At 40.8% G+C, this 21803-nt stretch overlaps 2 protein-coding genes across 5 annotated transcripts in view; one reads left to right on the top strand and one right to left on the bottom strand.

The window, feature by feature from the left end:
• The first annotated feature begins 17 nt into the window (after positions 1 to 17).
• cpvl (carboxypeptidase vitellogenic like) lies at positions 18 to 5448 on the top strand. Of its 2 annotated transcripts, none has more exons than XM_061674963.1 (13): positions 18 to 113; positions 206 to 396; positions 652 to 773; positions 967 to 1084; positions 1287 to 1345; positions 1421 to 1500; positions 1591 to 1657; positions 1910 to 2032; positions 2108 to 2239; positions 2854 to 2952; positions 3054 to 3227; positions 4687 to 4869; positions 4957 to 5448. In XM_061674963.1, the coding sequence occupies exons 1-13, from the start codon at positions 109 to 111 to the stop codon at positions 5053 to 5055; spliced, it is 1452 nt and encodes a 483-aa protein (XP_061530947.1). In that variant the 5' UTR covers positions 18 to 108; the 3' UTR covers positions 5056 to 5448. The 2 variants fall into 2 exon arrangements, with proteins under 2 accessions (XP_061530947.1, XP_061530946.1); XM_061674962.1 differs by having other exon boundaries at positions 1251 to 1345.
• Positions 5449 to 6050: 602 nt separating this feature from the next.
• The window catches only part of creb5b (cAMP responsive element binding protein 5b), a 46545-nt gene continuing 30792 nt past the window's right edge, over positions 6051 to 21803 (bottom strand). For 2 of the 3 annotated variants that reach the window (XM_061674961.1, XM_061674960.1), the window contains 4 exons: positions 15093 to 15440; positions 13554 to 13781; positions 11932 to 12040; positions 6051 to 10615 (listed from right to left, as the gene is read on the bottom strand). In XM_061674961.1, the coding sequence (XP_061530945.1) occupies positions 10461 to 10615; positions 11932 to 12040; positions 13554 to 13781; positions 15093 to 15440 (840 nt within the window). In that variant the 3' untranslated portion in view covers positions 6051 to 10460. The remainder of the gene's footprint in view (positions 10616 to 11931; positions 12041 to 13553; positions 13782 to 15092; positions 15441 to 21803) is intronic. The other variant, XR_009768454.1, reaches the window with a different exon arrangement.

Genomic DNA, 21803 nt, shown 5'->3' with positions numbered 1-21803 from the left:
AAAAAGCAATCGACCCCGCTACCGAATCGATCACGTGAGCGTCCCTTGTCTTGTCATGTGACTCGTGTCCACTTTTAGCTGCCTCAACAACTGATTCGGTCAACAAACATGAGGTGAGTTTGAACAGATGTAATTGTTTTTGTATTTCTTCCCCAAATCAGTTGATTTGCTGACATTTGAGAGTGTTTTACGCGTGTGCGGAAAGAGCGTGGGTGCAAGTGGAAACATTGGGCGTCTTGCTACTCCTCCTGTGGGCCGCTCCGGTTCCCGTCCGAACGCGCAGATGCTGGTCGTTTTTCGGCCGAAAATGGCTCAACGTCAGCGGCGTCGACGGCGTGGACCCCGGCTCTCCTCTCTTTCTCACGCCTTACCTGGAAAAGGGCGCCATTGACGAAGGTACGTTCAACTCGTTACAAAACCGGAGAATGTCAATTCTGGAGAAGTTGCGTGTGTCAAAAGGGACATTTTCTTTTTTTTGGGGGGGGGGGGTTCATTTTGAAAAGTGGAGAATTTCGGTCATGTCATTCAGTTCCCGAGATTTTCAGAGTGAGCTGAACCTTTTGAAGTTGCAATAAATAAATAATCTTCATTAATATTATTATTATTATTATTATTATTATTATTGCTGTTGTTGTTGTTGCTTTGTTCCAGCCAGGAAATTGAGTGTAGTTGGAAATCTGCCTGGCGAAAATGTGAAGAGTTATGCTGGCTATCTCACTGTCAACAAGGAATACAACAGTAACCTCTTCTTCTGGTTCTTCCCTGCACTTAAGGTAACCTCAAACCACTCCAAAACGCTTCTGCATGTGAAATTGGCAAATTTTAGGGGACATACTAGTTTTACGCAGTGCAAAATTCCCCCCTGAGCTAAAATTCAATGGGTTATTGGTCATGTTAAGTGGAAATCCTGTCCAGTATCTCAAAGCGTGCGTTTGTATGAAGCCGAATTTTGTTTGACCGTTTCAGCCGGCCCCTGACAATAAGGCCCCTGTCCTGCTGTGGCTGCAAGGGGGCCCCGGAGGCACCTCCATGTTCGGACTCTTTGTGGAGCACGGACCGTACGTGGTTTATAAGAACATGACCGGTAAGAACACCACTGCTGTCCTTAAGTCATTATTTGATTTAAAAAAAAAAAAAAAAAAATCAAAATTGTGTGAAATCTGACGTTTAGTCATGTCTTTTTTTTTTTTTTTTTCTCTCTCTCCTACATTCGCGAATTGCACTACACTCGTTCGTGCGCAACACCGCAGTTGTCCATTCAATGAACAACTTCTGTGTCGTTGCAGTGAACCTGAGGGATTACGCCTGGACTGCCAAATATTCAGTGTTGTACGTTGATAATCCAGTAGGTATTGTGTCTACGGTACTTTATAGAACATTTGCAGTAGCCTTTTGTTTGTTGACTTGTTTCTGTTTTCAGGTCGGAACAGGTTTCAGCTTCACGGACGACGACCGCGGTTATGCTCGGAATCAGGACGACGTCGGCAGAGATCTGTACAGGTGCATCACTGCCCTCCATTTATTACTTCACCTTTTATTTGCTTACACTAAAGTGTCTGTGTTCTTTTTTGTTGTTGTTGCTTTCCAAAGTGCTTTGATACAGTTCTTCCAACTCTTTCCCGAGTACCAGTCCAATGACTTCTATGCGACTGGCGAGGCAAGTGTTTGGCAAATGAAGCAATTTTCTTGGCGGTAATTGTCAGTTCATTAAGGCCTCCTCCCTGAGAAATACAATAGATGCCCGGTCCTCGTTGCCGCTATATATTTTTTAAACTCCAGGTTCACATTCGCCTAATAGCATAATTGCCTGAGTCATTTTGGGATGTTTAAAAAAAAAAAAAAACCCACAACAAATTCAAGTCCCGTTTACCTCATCACGTTGGGGTTTAATGATCTGTGTCCATTGCAGTCCTATGCAGGGAAGTACGTTCCTGCCGTCTCTTACTACATCCATAAAAACAACCCGACTGCCAAGGTCAAACTCAACTTCAAGGGCATGGCCATCGGTGACGGGCTGTGTGACCCGGAAATGGTGCGTGTCTGCCAATGCGGGCGTCGCGCGTTGCATCCACGGGAATGTAAACATTCACCTGTCTTTCTCTCGTAGATGCTGGGCGGCTACGGTGAGTTTTTGTACCAGACGGGCATGATCGACCACGTCCAGAAACAGTACGTCAACAAGCAGACCGACTTGTGTGTGCAACTCATCCAGCAGCAGAAGTGGGTGGAAGCTTTTAAGGTACACCGCAATCTTATTTTTTAACATGTCAACACTAAGTCCAGCACACCAAGCATTGAAATTAAGAGTCCAACAATAATTCAAATGAATTTAGATCCCGCAATTTATGATATTGAACTGAATTTCATTAGAAAGTGAAGGTGTACCTAATGGTATGTCCGGTGAGTGCATGGTATCATACGTTGACTAACCTTCCATATTACAGCATTATGAAGCATTTATTAATTAGCAAAAAGACTACAGATGCATCTCAATAAATCAGGATACTGTGGATAACTGAATGTTATTTCAGAGGTTCCGTTCAAAAAGGGCACCTCGTAGATTCGCTACACACATTGAAATAATGAAATATTCCATTTCTCCTCATTTTTATGATGACTTGAACGAAAAATCCCAAATTCGCCATCTCAAGAAATTAGAATCATCAAAATGAGTTTTTCATATATAAATGAGTTAGGATAGTATTTTCCTGTGTTGAGTGTTGAATGATTCTGTAAAATATGAGCGCCACCTTTTGAATGCAACTACTGAAATCAATGTTTCCACGATATTTAAATGTATCGAGATGTTCATCGAGTTTAACGTGGTCGCTACTCTCTCCTGTCCGATGTCAGGTTTTCGACAGCTTGCTGAATGGCGACCTGGCACCGTACCCTTCCTTTTTCCAGAACGCAACAGGCTGCACCAACTACTTCAACTACATGTTATGTCAGGTACTTGGAAATACCACCTTTCAAACTCCATTTACTCTTGTTTGCATTGCAGTATATTTATCTGCGAATGCAACCGGCGTCTGTTTGACGACGTACGTCAGGAACCTGAAGACCAGGAGTACTTCTCCGCGTTCGTGACGCTGCCAGCGGTGCGGCGCGCCATCCACGTGGGCGACCTGGAATTCCACGACGGCTCGCGGGTGGAAAAGCACTTGATGCAGGACGTGATGAAGAGCGTCAAGCCGTGGCTGAGTGTGCTCATGGACCACTACAAGGTGGGGACTCCAACACAATAGTAACGTCTTTCGTACTGCGATACGGCTGGGCAAACTCCAGTACTCAAGGGCCACATATGATTTTTAAAACAGCTTTATACAGCTCATAGATGAGGTAGGGGGGAAAAAAGAAAAAAAAGAAAAAAAGTCTAATGTTTATATAAAATATGTAAATTACTTTATTTTCATACCAAAATAATCATGAATATTATTTGTATTTTATGGTTAATTTAATTATAATAAATTAATAAAGTGTTCCAACGGTTAAAAGTATATTTAAAATGGTTTATTTTACTTTTCAAAAATGTTATTTACCAAAAATAAAACAATGGACATTTTATTTAATGAGGTAAATGGAAAAAAAATATTTTCAGCAAGCGATTTTAGGAGGGAAATGACTAAATTAACGCATCAAATAAAATTGTTCATTTTAATAAAAGTGTTTTTTTTGCCCATTTATTAATTGGATTATTTAAAGTTTTCATTATAAAACTAACTAGTTCTTTAATCAAATAAAACATTTTAAAGTATATTTAATTTTTAAAATTTACAAATATTTGTATTTACCATAAATCAAGTAACATATTATTGAATAAGATCTAGGAATAAAAAAAATAAAAAAAATACATTTACAGCGAACCCCTATTTATCGCAGTCGTTCCAGGCCCACCCACAATAGATGAAAATATGCGATATCGAGACATAAGAAAAACAGCTTTTTTTTTTTTAAAAACTCACTTTTCAACACATTGTAAGCGTGTTTGTAAAACCACATTTTCAAGGATATAATGTGCAGGCAATGCGTTAGTGATAAGAGTATCGAGGAGTTGTGTACTGTGAATAACTCTCGGTGTCAGTAATGCCATCAATATTTCAACGATAAATATGAAATATATGAAGTGTCATAGATCGGTTTAGTGATGTTCTGCTGGGCTGTTGTTATGGATTCCATTGGTTTTGAAGTTGTGTTTAGTCCTAGTTTGGTATATTTATTTGTCCATAGAACGTGATAAAGGAGAGAGAGTGTGTGTGTGTGAGTGCGCGCGCGCGTGTGTCCACTTGCAGCCTTGTTTTTAGCCAGCAGAGGTCACTGTAACTGAAGCTTAAAGAAATTAACTCATTTTTGAAACAATTGGTCCACGTGGTTCAGTGCTTCACAAAAGCTTCAATTGCCCATCACTAATATTTTGCCACCCAAAAAAACATTTTTTGACTTACTTATTTTTTGCCTTGTAACTTCACGTTCCAGAAAATTGCCACTCGTTGAGTTTTCCTCTAATAACGTAGGATGGGTGTTAAAGAAAATGTGTGAATGTCAATAATCATTATAATTAACACATTTTAGGGGGTGGGGAGCTAATAAGTGCAAAAAATATGACAGGACTCTTGATGGTGTAAATAGTTGGTGTGCCGAATTTGGCCTACCCCTGACTTGTTTGGAGACCCTCTTCCCCTCCAGGTGCTGATCTACAGCGGTCAGCTGGACGTGATCGTGGCGGCTCCTTTGACCGAAAGGTTCCTGCCCACCGTCAACTGGACCGGAGCGGCCGCCTACAGGACGGCGCCGCGCTTTCCTTGGAAGCTTCAGCCCGAGGACACGGAGGTGGCCGGCTACGTCCGACAAGTGGGAGAGTTCTACCAGGTGGGCTCACGATCAACCAACTCCCAACTGGTGGATCACTACTTCACGAGCAGATCAACGTTACAACGCGGTCCTCTTATCACGCAGGTCATTGTCAGAGGAGGCGGACATATTTTGCCGTACGACCAGCCGGCGAGATCTTTGGACATGATCGACAGGTTCCTCTCAACGCGAGGCTGGATGTGAAGAGCTCGGATTATCAAGCACTCTTCAAGACTGTTTGCAAATCAGGTTCTTATTAATATTGCTGCTAATCCCGACATGGTATTTGAACACGCAATTCTTTTTTTTTTTATGAGCTCATTGCCAGTCACTCCATTGTAAATGAAATGGCACAGAATGTCTTTTAATCTGTATAGCTAATCATATGGTTCCCTGAATATTTGTATTTTGTTTTTATCATTACCAATCATACTTAGTGATTATCTTAAATTCGGATCTTTTAAAGCAGGCACATTGTGGCCTAACATGACTGAATTTTAGTATTTTATTTGATTTGATTTTTATTTTTTTAAAATTTCTTTCCAAAAGCAATATTTTAACTTAAATTGCTATGAAATAAAAGGCACAATTCAAAAACACTGTTGTCCTAATATAATATAATATCTAGGGGAAGTTTTGTGTATGATAGGACAATCTGTTGAAAGTATTGTCTTGATGTATTTAAAGTGTACCTGTAGTAACTATAATACCCACCAATGGGCACTGTGTGCAAAGATTTTTCACCAATCCACAAATATGATCCAGTGATCATCATGGTTTGGGATGGGAATCTGACTTAATTGGCTTGATGAAAATTGGCTTTTTAAAAAAAAAAAAATATACGTTTTATGTGTCAGAAAATAGGAAGGAAAAGTGATAAAAATAAGTACATCGATTATGCCTAGTCCTAGTTATGACAGATCTGAAGTGAATCATTTTCACCAAAATTGCTCTTGTAGTTTTGGATGAAATTTAACAGGATATAACTGTTGTTTCTATGCAAGATTGAAAAACTAATGATGTCAATGAGGGATTTAATGTTAGAGGCTTACACAATTTAAAAACATTGAACTCTTTTGACTTTATTAGTGAGCAATTTTGTCACGAAAACCTGCTGGCATCATTTTGTTTTGCAACTTTTCCCAGTTATGAAATCAACTCAAGTCTCTTAGTTGCATTTTGCAGAGCAAGTGCTTTATTTTCCGAATGCAACTGCAGCGATAATGTTGAACATCTGTACAAATGGCCAAAAACAAGCCAACATGGGGACACACAAAAAAAAAGAATGTACAAAGTTATGCAGGCAAAAGGGTCAGGGTCAGTTCATGACATATAAACAATGTATTTAAGCGCTGCTTAGAGCCTCGATGTATGACAAAAGGCAACAAGTGCTGTATGCAAACATTATTTACACACATGTATTCCCTTCAAAAAGAAAGGTAGTTGCAATACATGTACATGATTATAGAAATTCATGGCCTTATGTACAATATTTATAGTTTTACACTTAGAATGACAAGTATTAATGCGTAAGAATTATTCTTGTACACAAACAGTCACACTGAACTTTTTTGTTTTGTTTTTTTTTGCATATAAAGCAACACATAGCTGTTTTTTCCTGAACTTTACCAGAGTGCAGGGGTGGGGAACCTAACGTTTGGCCCGTGAGAGCATTTGATACAGCCGCTATGAAATTGACCTAAGGGGAACTGTTATTTAAAAACAAAAAAAAAAGCCCACGAATGCTCACGTTTATAGTAATGAACACTTTTTAATTGTTTTTTTTTTTTTTAGTATGGCAATTGCGGACTAAAATTAAAAAGGTTCCCCACCCATAGCGACACCTTCTTAATGATTCCAGTTCAAATATGACATGCGGCGCCTTGATTTTGAATGGTCGAATTCAGGGATTCTCAAACTTGAACAATTTTTTAAGAAAACAAATTGTAACGTTACGATAGATTCCTATTTTTGTAGGAAAAAAGTTGAAAAAATCTTTATAAGAACAAAGATGTATTTTGTCTGGTAAAATGTTGTAATCGTACAAGAACAAAGTCATAGTTTTCAGTGATAAAGTCATAATTGTATGATATTGATGTAGAAGTTATATTTTAACAAGTACATTTCCAAAATACATCTTTATTCTCATAATATGCCTTCTATTCTGGAAAAGACAGGTTCATTCATTAAAAAATGGGACAATATTCTCAAAACAAATACACCTTTTGTTCTAAAAAAAAAATAATTTATTCATGCAGAAATGTCAGGTTTATGTGATAATACATCACAAGTCCATCAGAGCTTATAATTGGCCCAAATTTATTCTGTTTGTTTTATTGACGCGCCGGTCCCCAAATGGAGGTATGAACTTTTTATAATGATACAACATAATGATTTATTGCAAATGATTTTGCAGACCCCCAAACTACTGACTCCTGTTTGAGAACCACTGGGCAAATCATTAAGAGGGTGATTGACAAAAGGTGGAACAAAGCCCCCCCCCCTAGGAGAAACTGCCCTCCTGCACACACGCTAAAACCCAAATGCAAAAAGTTGAGACGTGAGGCGAGATAGTAACATAACTTCCTTCAACTCAGACCAAATGCATTTTCACGCTGGTGTGTTTTAAAAGAAGGGAAGGGGTCACTGAGAATGACTTAAGTTTAATATGGCTATTCTACCCTCTGGCAGTGCAGAGGTCAAAGTGCATAGACCGCTCTGCTTCACCTTATTGTACAACACAGTGCTTTAGGGTGCTCACGTCGACATTCCTGGAGGGAAAGTTCCTGTTTCCTTTGAAGGGAGCGCGTAGGGTATGTCGCCATTGAGTTAAAAACAGGGGGGGGCGGGGGGAAGGCCTGAGAAAGGTTAATAAAGTTATGAATAATGAAAAATAAATCCAAGACAAATGCCAATAAGAGGCAAAACTATCACTAGCATAATGTGGCTGAAATCGACATGAGTGCTGGAAGTAAAGTAAAGAAGATTCTGCTGCCTAAACATGAAAAAAAAAAATAACAGAGGCACATTGTGATATTTGGGAAATCACTGGCAGAAATTGCTCCTCTTTAAGCAATACAAAATCATACCAGTTTTAGATTACAGAGAGAACCACGCTCTCTTACGCGTACATATTATCCACATGCGGATTTGATCCGGCCTTCCATGCAAGTCTAAACACAAAATAAAACCTATAGAGGAGCTGCTATAAAAATAAAATAAAAAAAGTGCTCATAATATGTAATAATATACATTTGCTTGATCGTTGCATCATATTTTGTCATAAATCTATCACGGCCCTCGGAGGACTTCATAAAAACTGATAGGAAAAAGGTTCCCCACCCCCGAGTGAAAACCCGGGGCGGTCTTGGAGGAGATTGTTGCGACTCATAAGCTGCCTCGGCGCTTTCACAGAGTTGGTGCGTCGCGCGGACGTACTCGACATGACCCACAGAGCGCTGTATTGCTTATCCCTCGAGCACCACGCTATCACCGTAACGATGAAGTTGATACGATTCTTTTAAGACTGCCGGCAATGAGGTTAACGGTCTCGTAGGGAAGATGGAGACGAGAAAGGATGATCATCTAAAACACATCACAGTGATTTCTTTTCAGGCGTCACCATCACACCTCACTTGTTGGGATGAGAAGATTACGGATTTACATTTAAGTCAACAAGTATTTGGACAATGGCAGACTTTGGTTCATTTTGCAGACGGATTTAAAAACAACTGGTTTTACATAAATATGGCTTTTACCATTTAGGAACTACAGTTGCCGTCACGTTTGTCTTCATAAGGGCTATTGAAACATGCCTTCAAAAAGTCATTCGTTGGGTTTTATTTACAATTCTGTCCCATTGTCCAGACACGGACGTAATCGATATAAAATGTCTGGAACTCCCGCATGATAAATGTCAAAAAGGTTGTGTATTGACTTCATATTCAATCTCATATCTGAAATCATCTTTCTTTGCGCATCTTCTGGCATGTGTGATCTGGCCACGAGAGGGCGGTATAAAAGAGACAAACAAACTCACACGAAGACGAATTTCACAACTGCCTCAGTAAGCGGCAGTAGTATTCGGTCTTTTTCGCAGAGGCTAAAGAATATAGGGCAATGAGTATTCTTATATAGTTTGTCTCCGTGTGTTGCTGCACCGTTTGTGTTCAAATCTCTTGAAGGGTTATAACACAGTGACGTCGATGCTATTCGTTCGCCCGTCTGTGGCGTTTCCCACTATGTGTTAGCATTAAGCTAGCGGACCTTCCAAAGCCAAAGTTATGTCATTGTTTTAAATATGCATTGTGTAATTCTCTTTGTCTCAACTTGCTCACAAGTCAATGAAAAAAAGAAATAAATCAGATGATCGATGACTCGTGTCTCGAAAAACGTGTAATTAAAAAAAAAAAAAAAATCAGTCTATACTTCAATTGAATATTGATTGTTTTCTTTCATATCCGAGTTGGCATATCAAAGACTGTTATTGTCAAAATACTTTTGGACCTAATACAATAAATGTACTGTCCAAAACAGTTCTCAAGGGAATCTAGTAAGCTTTTGTACAAAAAAAGGAATTAGTTTTTTATTTATTTCTTTGCTATGAGAAATATACAGAGGAACCTCTAAAGTGAAATTGGGAAAATAGACTGCTGAGTTCGATTTCAGCAGCAAACAAAATTAAGCCTGTTTTGCTTTTTCTTTGATGCATCTGGCAGCTCAGTATAATATGGCTCCAGTGATTAGGTTCTTATTTTCTTTCTTATTTATTATTATTATTTTCTTATGCGTATTGACTTGTATGACAATATTAAAAAGCGCAATGCAGGAAGACAACTAGCCTTCGGCAATACCCTCCCCAATAAATTACGTATTGCGGAAATTGTACTGTTTTATAGGTTCAGCATAAGGTACCTTCTTTTTAAATTTGAATGACAATGAAGAATGTCAAAATATAACATAAACACATTGCCTGCCTAACACAAATTCGCACTGAATTGACAATAAATCACAATTTAATCTGAATAAAGGTTTTATGACAGTTACAGTTTGACTCGAAAACGGATGAATTAAATTACTAATTGTTTTATTTAAATTGGAGGTCAACCCATTCCAGACCGAGTTGTGTTCAACCTTAGAGGTTCCACTTTGTAATAAACTTTTGTCGTTTCCTACTAAATACTTGTGAGACATGTTAGGTTTCCACATAGATGAGCCAGTCCATCGGTCAAATAGAGAAACTTTAAGAGATGACATTCTCCAGTCTCTTCCCTCTTGTTCCATGAACGCTTTGGTCCATTTTGTACCGCTACACGCTGGGAAAAAAACAAAACAAAAAAAAATTCCATACCAACGCTGCCTACTTAACTCACAAAAGCAAATATAAAAAGAGGGTGGGGGGAAACAGGCAACATACCGTAAAACATGTACGCATTAAAGGTTCTATAAAAATACATACCATGGCTACTGTAAAAAGAAGAGCCTTGGAGGCTTTGAGGTTTCTCTTGATGGGGGAGGGGATGATGTGTGCAGCTGGAGAGCCTCAAAAAAGCAGAGGCGCGTTAGGGTGAAGGGTGGGACCACCGGGGCTGTATAGTCCCTCCGTTCCCCTAGTGGATGGCGTTAATGTCTGTTCGGCTGTTGGCTTGTCCGTGCACACCGCTGCCCCCTATGGTCGTGGTGGAGGTGGTGATGGTGTTGTGCTGAATGACCTGCTGCTGCGTGCAAGCTGGAGAAGGACTTCCTGCCGGACTGCTCTCTGGACCTGAGGACACATCGCTGGGGATGGTAAATGGCCTTCAGATTACATAGAAACACTTTAATACATAGAGTATGTGTTGTGTTTGTGTGAAAAGACTCGTTTAAGAGCAGATCTTACTGGGTTGGGCACACTTAGTTAAAGAGGAGTACTTTGCCTTGTCGTTGGCGTTTTTAGCATTGTCTTCCTAAGAATCCACAGAGGGTAGAAATGCATTCTTCTTTCTGATTTGTTTTGACAGTCAGCACTGACAGGGCTGACATTTCAGGACAAACCTGAAGTGCACTTTAACCATTTAAGCAACTTAATTGCACCTTCTCTTAACTTTTGAGTGCTTATGTCTAATTGTTCAGTGTTTCAGTACTTTCTGGACACTTTCTGTTCTATACCAAGGAGCTGAACGAGTGGCAGTTTCTGGCATGTGCAGTACGTGCGGCCGCATAGGGCGGGCTTGTGGCAGGGGGCGGGGCCAGTATGAAAAGAAAGGCATAGAAGTGGAGGTCCTCAGATGCTCACCCAAAAGCCAAATATACACATCTTTTTGTGAGTAGTGTTTATTCGTGGACCAAAATGAAAAACATAGCTTTTTGTGTATTTCTTTTAATAAAATGCTAAATAATTACAAAGCTTCTCACGAATTGCATTTTTTTTTTAATTGAGTCCCGCCACTAGAAAAGCAACAATTGAACAAATTCTGATTGTTAATTTGTTATTAAGAATCGCCCAAATTCTCTCGAGGGTTGTACTGCACGTCACCGTTGCGCATGCCTTCTTCAGATAGATTTCATACACCGTAAAATCACTCCAAACGCCTCACTTGTAAAAACAGACCATGAACAGATAACACAAAAATGGAAACTAGAATCACTTAGCGTTGCAAACACGCCCGACAAATTATGGTTACATTAAAGTGGACATGTGTGCACAACTTAAGACTCATTGATGAACGTCTCGCCCAGTCCGCGAGGAGGCTCTCCCCTTTACAAAAGAAACATTCAGCCAGGGCGGATGTGAGCCTGATTTTCCTCGCTGGAACCACACAGGGGAGGCTCACTATCCTAATTATAACCTCTCGTATCCCTATCAAAGGGCGGGGCTCTGATGTCACACTGGGAAACAAAATGCAGACTTATTTGTCACGCCGGGTTTCAGATGTGCAAGAAAATATCCTGGATGTGGAATTTGTTCCTGACAGAACAAAGCATCTCCACAGCAGAGCTATCAACGTTGCTAGACTAAAGTGTGTGTTTGGCGTGAGTTTGTGTGTGAGTAGGTTTGTGTCTGTGTTTGTGTGTGTGTGTGTGTGTTTTTGAGTGACTCACTGAGGTAACCTTGGGACTCTTTTTGCATAGTGGTGATGGGACAATCCTTGTGTGTGAGGAGGAGCTGCTTGAGCTGGGTCACCTCGTTCTTTAGCATTGTCACTTCATTCTGTAATTAAAAAAGAAACACCAACATCATTTAAGCCACGTTGGGTCTGCACAAGTGTCCACTGACAGACTGTGTTTAATGAGTATTTTCAGGTTTACAACACAGTCTTGTGTTTATTATGTTATTTACTTTAGAGCGAAAGATTAGCGAAAACTGTTGACAGTTTTAATACTTGAAAGAAATAAAGAACATTCTGGTCATGTTATTTGTTATTTTTACATTTTTTCTTTTGCCCCCAGGGCACCCCCTGCAGTTATAATGTGTAATTCATTTTGAAGCCACAGTGGTAAATACCAAGTTGGCCAACAGTACGAATGAAAGTATCGAAGCAAATGCCACGGACACCAAACACGAACAAAGCCTGCGGCCATGCCTGCCAAGCAAGCAAACCATCCATGATCATTTTACTATGTGGCAAAGTATTTACAAGGACTTTCATAGCCCAATATTTTCCCAATAAAGAGCAAAGTCCAACATTTTGTAATTCAGAATTCAACCAATTGGATGGCGAGCAGTTTAGGGCGTACCTTGCCTCTCGCCCAAAGATAGCCGGCATAGGCTCCAGCACACCCGCGACCCTAGTGAGGATAAACGGTACGGAAAATAGATGGATAGATGAATTCGACCAAAGTTTTTGGGGAAAATATCGATCAAAACTTCTCACTTCAAACCACTCAGCAAACATCAAATGATTAATTGTTTTTTGTTTTGTTTTGGCAGCCATCCGCCCATTTTTAATACTGCTTATCCTCAGTAGGGTTGCGGGTGCGCACACTTTTCTTTGCGTTTTTTTTTTGCATTTTGTAACATTCATCGCAAAAAAAGGATTCGTCTCAAAAATGGTGTGTTAAGCAAATGATACTGTAGTTAAATTTTAAAGTGGTGAATTTCCTCTTATACTTGTATGACAGGCAAATGTGAGATGCACAAGGTGCATCACAATAGACCTTCCCCCTTAGGGCCCTTTTTTTTGTGAACGGCTTAAATGAGACGGGGGGCGCAACTGAGGCAGGTTAGACTGCTGTTGTTAATTTTGTAGATCAGTGCAGGCTGGCGGATCTTATAACGAGTGTTTACTGAATCTTTACAGGCTTGGGTAAAAAAAATCGACTGTATGATGTATGAGTGAATTGAATGGCAGTTAGCGTTTTTTGTTGTTTGTTTTTTTTTACCTAAAATGGTCATCGCTAGCATGCTAATGCTAATCGCGATTTCTAACCGTTTAGCATTTCGCATTTTGCTTTCTCAAATTCTGTACACTGAATTTACACTATGCAATGTATGCAGTTTAAGTCAAACAACAAACGAAGGAACAGGAAAAGAGTGTGAATTTCCTATTACTATTATTCGATCAATAATCAATAGGAGAATCAATTTTAAAAAAAAGATTAAATAGTGACGGCCCTACTGTCATGTATCAACAAGTAACAAAGTACATCCAGCGTCTTACATTCTTTGGAGGATTACAATAATTAGTTTGAAGGTAAAATGCTTCTTTTGCTCATTTTTGTACCTGAAGCTGCATGTTGGTCTGCGTGAGTTCTTCTGCTTTCTTCTCTAACGACATCACCCACACTTTCCTCTTCTGTCTGCATCGCGTCGCCGCCGCTCGGTTTCTTTCCAAAAACTTCCGCCGACGTTCGTCCGGATCTTCGTCCACTACTCGCCTACGCCGGCCGCCGCTCGGGGGCGGGGAATGAAGCGTCTGCGTTGGCTGCATATGCTGGGTGGCGGGAGACATCTGAAACAAGGAAGGGGGGGGGGGGGGGGGGGGGGGGTGGCGGTGGGATGAATCGTAACCCGGCTCTCTAATGAGACAGTTTGCGTCTGCCAACTTGCAACCACAGACGTAATCTTTGTGGCACACCTGGAAAACATCCAGACACCTGACTGTTGCAGCCACCCCGCTGCTCTCCAAACACAAACAAGCGTCCATACATAACCCCCAAAGCTATTTCAAGTGTGCCAACTGCCCTCAAAACAACATCTGCTTCAATGAGTGAGTGACTGGGCTGATTCACCAAGCTGCCTACCTAGTTAAAGAGGTGTCAGGCCCTTTTCCACCACCCACTTCCACTCAGACTAACACCGGCAGACAGAAGTGTATGTGGACGGACAGATCTTGACATATACTTGGCAAGGTCAAGTATTTGCAGTTTGGCCCATTACCCTTTTTATGAGAAGCATGGAAAACACAAGCTGCTTTAATGCATGCCAAGCATACATCAAACGTGTTGTTTTAATGCATTAATGGCACATTTGGAGCGTATACGGTGACTCGTACCACTTGATGCAGTGTCGGTCCATCATCTCAACATAGCAAATGGCATCAGACAATGCAAGGACAGACTAGCTTACTGTACATCAAGTTATATTTAATACTCTGAGCCATACTTACAAATGTATTTGCAGAAAGGCGTTAGCCAAGGTTCCCTATAGTTGCCATTTGTGCACCTGGGCCAGCCAGGTAGTGTAGACGGGTGTGGAGCATAGTTTCCACAGGACAAACCTACAATCGTTAAAATTAATTTCTTCCTGACCTCTTCCCTGCAGCTGGCTATGCTAAAAGGATAACAATAAGCCAAGAAGCTCCATGACGGTAAGGCTGAAACACTTACATATATATATTAAAAAAAAGACCTCCACCAAGGCCACCAATTTATATATATATATATATATATATATATATATATACAAACTTGGTTTTATTGTTTGTTTGAATGTCATTATCTTTGTGTTACGTTGTAATGCGCATAAAACCATTTTTTAAAAATATATATCAACAAAAATTGGTAGAATTCTTTTGCTAATTTTCCCTTTTTTAATTTTGTTTGAACATATCTCTGCCTTATATTGTTATGTGTTAATGTGTAAAAAAAAAAAAAAAAAAAAAAAAAAATAATCGGCAAAAATCAAGTAAATATTGGCCGATTTATGCCAATTTGAAAAGGGCTAATATCAGCTGATTAATCGGTCGGGCCCGACTGTTGCACATTAGAAAGTGGTTGCCAGATACCAAACAGAAGAATATCCCTAGTTGAGAAAGTCTTACCTGTGAAGCGGAGTGCATCTGAGCGTGTGGCGAGGTCTGGTGCGGATGCCCGTGATGGAGATGGGCATTATGGGAGTTGTGATGGGGATTGTGTCCATGCGGGTGATGGTGGCCGCCCTGGCCGTGGCCCTGGCTGTGGCCCTGGGCGTGGCCCTGGCCGTGGTGGTGATGGCCGTGGTGCTGGTACGCGTGGGGAGGTGCTTGGAGGTGCTGGTGCGGGTGCGAGTGCATGTGATGGTGGTTGCTTTGCTCCTGGCGCGACGACATCATCTCCATCATGTGGCCCATGGAGTTCATGTTTCCGTTGGCAATGGCGCCCGGGTGGTGTGAAAGTGCAGCCTTCAGCCTCTGAGTGCAAAGAAGGACCACAATGCTTCAATGGAACATTTTTTTTTTTTTTTTTTTTTTTTTACACCAGGGATCGGCATAATAAGTAATTACAATGGACCCTGCTATTCACGGTGGATAGGGACCGACTGCGAATAGCGAAAATCCACGGATAATTGACAACCATTATAATTGCATTGAAATGTTTTTTTTTTAAATTCGATTTTAATAATTTTTTTAACCCCCCAAAAAATTGAATTGATATACTGCCCAAAAAATCTTTTTAGAGCCCCAGGCAATCGCCTGTGTTTGCCTAATGGTAACGCTGCCCCTGCCTGCACTCTGATGGAAAGTAAAGAGAGTTAGCATACAGGCTAGTCAAGTTACACAAGCATGTGAAGATCTCTGCATTATTTCCACTTTGTTTACATTCGCTGACTTGACTTTCTCTAGAAAGTGTTATTGATGACATGCCTACTGTATATTTTTCAACAAGAACCAGTACGCTTTTTGCTACTTTTTAAAATTATTTTTCTACGTAGCGGTTAATGTGAAAAGTTTTCGTTTGGCCTCGACAGCAATTGAATTTATTGTAAAGGGGGGGGGGGAGTTATAAATTTTAAATCACAACATCATTTGTCAAGCCGTACCAGGCAACTAGTGCACCCTAAAAAATATATATATGTTCGTTTAATTTATTGATCATTTTCCCCATTGTCGTCAAGGATTGAGTCAAATGCCCATCCCTATATTCTTCAGAAGTAAATCATTAAAGGTTTCTATGAACTGATATGTTTTATCATGCTGATTACTAACAGTTATGATGGCTACACGCGCTGACTAGATAAGAGGATGAATAGCTCCATAAATCCATATGCCTGGGGAACAAATCAAAGCACTTAGTCTGTCCTCTATCTCCCCTTCAGTCCTGTCATTCTCCCTCTTTACGTTCCCTGATTGCCCATTCCACATCTTGCCTCTTCATATTCCTAATAACCTCCCTCTTTGTTTGTGTGTGTGTGTGTGTGCGTGTGTGCGTGTGCGCATCTGCTCATGAGATGAGCTCTCTCGCAAGGTGTGAGTCTCAGACTGTTGACCCAGCAGCAGGTTTGTTGCTTTAAGCTTGTGGTCGGTCTACTTAGCCGTGACAGTGGTGCTGGTTCTTCTCTCTTCTCTCTCTCTCGCACTAGGTGTTCTTACGTTGTTTGTGTTTATCCGCTTCACTTTTCCTCAAGAGTGTGTTTTTTTTCTGGGCATGGCATGAAGAGAAGATAATCCACAAATATACAAGTGGCCAGTATGCCACGAATGTTTCAGACAACCCGAGACATAATAATAATAATTTTTTTTTTTTTTTAAGTCTGCTTCTCATACATGACATATTCAGTGGCGTTCACAAATAACAAGTCAGAACTGTTTAGTCTAATGTGATGCATAAACACATTTAGATTCTGTTTGATGATTTATTTCTTTTTTTATGAAAAGTTAGCAAATGAAAGACTTCAACTGAAGGCTACTGCCATGAATCCCACACTTTTCATTTGTGAACTCCCTTCCCCCTTGCTCCCAGCTGCTGTCAGTAAGTCCATAGAGCGTCCAGGGCTCCATATCTTTTAACAACCTCTACATTCATGATTCCCACAGGGAATGTCATCCAGCTGGTCTGGATCACAATACTTAGACGGGACCGGAGCACACCATCAGCTCGCCCTCTCCTCTCTCACACCATTCATGAGTGGAAAGCTTTTTACCAGATGAGAAAAAGAAGTGCACTACTACATTCTTTTCTGACCTTGATTTAGAACTATTCTCGCAATCCCTAATTCCTGTATCTACTTTACATAAACCAGGATTGTGAAATGATGACCTTGTCAAGCCTGTTTTGGCCGAGTATAGTTTTGCTTTGTCGTAGGATAGATGCCTGACAGAGTGACGCAGACCTTATGTTTTTTTTTGTTGTTGTTGTTGTTTTGTTTTTTTTTTCATTATTCCACTCCCATCTATGTCCGATCCTAAAATTCAGTCCCTAGTAGCCGCAGCCTCAACAGGTCAACTCTCACGGCTGGGGCGGGCACAGCTCCTCTGTGTTGTGACCACTGGGGTTAAAATACCACTGAGGCCACGCTAACACACAGCAAGCAGCCTCAGGCCTGCAGCTGTCCTGCTTGTACAACCATACACACATTTAACAAAAACAGTTTGGAACACATGGAGAGGACTAGTGGGATAAGAAAACACAGGACACAAGCAACTACAGAGCAATTGATCATGCGGCTAAGACAGAAAATGGATTATATCAAGCTTACAGACATCCATCATGGTCAGCGCTGTTGACGGGGACATCGCCCGCGTATGACGGGATGAATTCTGAGGATGACAGCCCTCACAAAACACATTCCCTTCAACCTTCAACTTGTCACTCCGCACCAGGGAGGTGAGTCCCGCCCCTCTTGTGTAAGAGGAAACCAATCAAACACAACCGCAAGCCTCCGAGTCATGTCAGGCTATCACAAGAAATAACACATAAAATGGCCATCACGCACATCTGGGGGCTGCTCGCCAACTGGACGCCATGATAGCAGGACGTAGAGGGTATGAGAAGGTGAAGGCAGGCTGTGAGTGAGCGAGAGACCCCTGTAAGAATGAGTTGGAGGGAAGATTAGATGCCCCCTCCTCACACGCCATCAGCACAAGTTCGTTTATCAGCGTGTTTGATACAAGTCCAGCTGGCAGCGTGGTGCTGCTATCTCTTGAGTAATTGTATTAGCAAGCAACCAAAATCAAACCTAGTTTTATGGATGGCGAGTGGTGATGGTGAAACGCTCTTGTAAATAAGAACTACAACTAAAAGGACAATGTATCATTTCAGATTTGAAACCAGCCAACAACGAGGGGGATAGGCAGGGCAACAGGTTGTGTCTATATGTGACCAGTGGTGGGAAGTTAACATGTACAAATACTTCCTTACTGTCTCAGCTATTTGTCCGTTACTCGAGTATTTATTTTTTACTCTCTACGTTCGATAACAAATACAGCGGTACCTCAATGTACAAGTGACCAGACTTACGCGTCTTTCGCGATACGACGGCTCGTATCTCCAAAGACGCGTAAGATTGACTTCGATTTGATTTACAAGCACAAAAGGGTGGCAGCGAACCTCACAACAAGTAGCCGATAGTGAACAATTCTTCTTCTTCAAAAAAAAAAAGAGCGCAAGTGCTTGCAAGCTATTTCTTGCCAGTCCCAGTTGAAGTTTATACATAAAACAAAGAGAATTACACGTTGTATATTTAACCAGAACACTAGCTTACGAAAGTATGCTAGCTTAATGCTAACACACAATGGAAAGCGCGACTGACAGGCTAGCGAAACTAGCATCGATGTCACGGTAGTTACAGTGCTGCTGCTAGCTTGAATTTCACCGATCAACATTGCTCCAAAAACAAATTGTCCAGGGAGGGGGAGTTTTAAGTGGGGGAAAAAACCTTACCATGATAATAATAATGCAGCTATCTGCGAGCCTGCTACAGCTCAGCCATGAGTTGAAACAAACATAAACCTAATTAGACATTTGTATCCGCAACCACAGTGACGCGACTTTCAGGACGTTAGCAAAGTGATGACGACCATTCTAAAACACCAACATCCGCCTTCTTGATGCCTCCTAACACATGGTTGCAATTCGCCAGACTGCGCTGAGTGCGACAACTGAGCCACCACGTGCATTTTACTCTAATAACACATTGTCCTACTGTCCTTTTTTACATGGCAGCAGCAGAAAACAGTCATTAAATAAGCACAGGTGTTAGCCTGTAGGGTTTACGGTGCAGAATTTGTCCAGGTTTTTTTTTTTTTTGGGGGGGGTGGGAGCTAAACTAAAGTAAAAAAACACAAGCTACATTATTTTTTTTATTACGACGGCTTTTGCAAATAAATGGACAATAATACAGTGACCACGTCTATCTGAAATGATAAAAATGTTGAATTTTGTGTTTTTATCATCTTCCAAAAGGAAAAAAAGTACAGCCATAATAACAGGAAACGAGTGGCAAATTCCTCCGTATCTGGTTCAACCGGAGTACTTATCTAACAAGTAAAGACATGAAAGTGAAGAAGAAAAGCAATAAGACAATGCATAACGACTTTGTGCTTTTTGACAGCGATGACACTGATGTCAAATGAAGTCAAATCAGTTTTCTACAAAGTTGTTTTATCACAATAGAAACCCAGATGAAAGCCCAGATGGATGCCTCAGTACTGCATTCTCTCGTACTTTCTTTGTTTTTGTCTGCATGTCCTGAATGTACATTTTGTTCTTTTGTCTTTTTTGAATAGCACTTGAGTGACACCAACGACTGGTGACAAATGCTTGTGAGTCTTTTTGCCAATCAAGATGATTTTGATTCCAAATAGTAAACAAACATTTTAACTTTGCTCTCACTTTGTTGTTGCTTTAATTTACATATATAAAAAACAGATTTTTGAAGGATGATAAAAACATTATTTCACTACATTGAAAAATCTGTAAAAACAGTGGAGGTTGCCTTTAGAGCTGCAGCTCTCGTTCTGCTTCAATGTTGAAACCTTCAGCCATCTTTTGTCCAGGGGGCTACGTCCACTCTCAGACCTTTGCACCCTGATCTCTCTTCGCCTCTTTTTTAGACCAGGTGATGGGCCGTTACTGATATTTATTAATGGCCACTTCCTCTCTGACACAGGGCTGCTTTGAGTGATGTCCTGTGAGTGCTCTGGGCACCTTCGCAGAACCCAGCCGGGCTTCCATTCGACAAATGACTTCATATCTATTAACCTGAGCTGTAGGAAGTGCAAAGCAGGTACTGAGGGAAGAGAGCATGCCGGGAGGGCTAAATCAAGCCCGGTGAGGTCAAGGTGAGCACTTTTATTCCCCTTTAACGGGGGAAAAGGGTATTATTTGGCTACCACTGGCCCTCTGGCGCCACACAACAGCTCCCAAAGATTTAGCCATTATCAAGAGTTAGCCATAAAAATACAGCACAACCTCAAAAGTGAATTGTTCAAAACGTGGTCACATTTTCGAAAACAATATGCCTCAAAAGTCAAACTAAACTTGAAGTTCAAATCAGCAGTTTGCTTTTTTTTTTTTTTTTTTTAATGGTTTATTTTTTGTTTTTTTGTTATACCACCAGAAAAGGGGGACTCGTGAGGGCAAAGAGAAAATGTGATGAAAACCACAGCAACCAAAGTCAGCTGGGATATGTTCCAGCTCACCTGCGACCCTCATGAGGACAAGAAAATGGATGCGTGGATGGATGGATAATATAGTTATCACAAGGCTTTATTAGTTCCAGCATTAACCATAAAACACCACTAGGTGACCACGCCGTACAGTTCCCTCTCCATTACGTCTGTTTCCGACGTCTTTAAAGGGTGAGTAGTTGTGCATTATTTTACTTTCATTCTACATTGTATAACTTTGTACTACTACAGTGGTGTATACGCTTATGAGCATTGTTGTATTGTCGGTCTACATGTGTTGCTGCACCGTTTCTTTTCAAATATATACGTTGTTTAAAGTGTTATAACTACCGCAACATCATTGCTAGTTTCGTTAATTGGCGGACTTTCGTAAGTTTGGTGTTTTGATTCAATACAAAAGGATGTACTCCTCTTTGTTTTATGTTTACACTTTACCTGGGAATGGCAATAAACAGCTTGAAGCAAGCACAATAATCTTTCACCATCTGCTGCTAGTTGTGAAGTTCAGTCCCACTATTTACCGCCCGCAACTCAAATCTCTGCTCGCAACTAAAGACAAAAAAAACAAAAAAATTGGCCGAGCATCGGCTGGTATCTTGGAAAAACTCGCAAGTCGGGTCGCTGTTCATGTTACCTTCAACATTGACTGTACAGCTGATAAAGGTTTACTGATGACAATGGTTTGAAACTGGAATAGTTTAATTTACGACATTATTTCCTATGGGAAACGGTGTTTTGGAATTAGAACAACTTGGATGTTAAGCAGCGTCACAGAACAGATTGTGTTTGACTTTATAGGTTCCACTGTGATCCATTTTGCCGACACAACTTCCAGCAGTCATACTTAATTTGAAGAGTATCTTTTGCAACATAATTCTTCATCATCATAACTTTTCGGACAATATTTCTGCGTGGGATTTTGTCCCCGAACTCAAAACCCAACATGGTTACCATCTGCAGTTCAAAAGCAGGGGCTTCTCTGTGTAGCTTTGCCAAGCGCTAAGAGGATCTAATTCCACTCACTACCCACTACGTGCCTGCCTGCAGAACCCACTTTCTGTCCCCTTAAACTCCACACCCCCCATTAGTTCACTTTTATTAGATTTCCCTCTCGCCCAGAGAGGCAGTAACCCTCCACGCCGTCCC

Source organism: Phycodurus eques, chromosome 4 (genome assembly GCF_024500275.1).
Source record: "Phycodurus eques isolate BA_2022a chromosome 4, UOR_Pequ_1.1, whole genome shotgun sequence".
NCBI lineage: Eukaryota > Metazoa > Chordata > Actinopteri > Syngnathiformes > Syngnathidae > Phycodurus > Phycodurus eques.
This window is presented reverse-complemented; position numbering and strand designations above follow the sequence as displayed.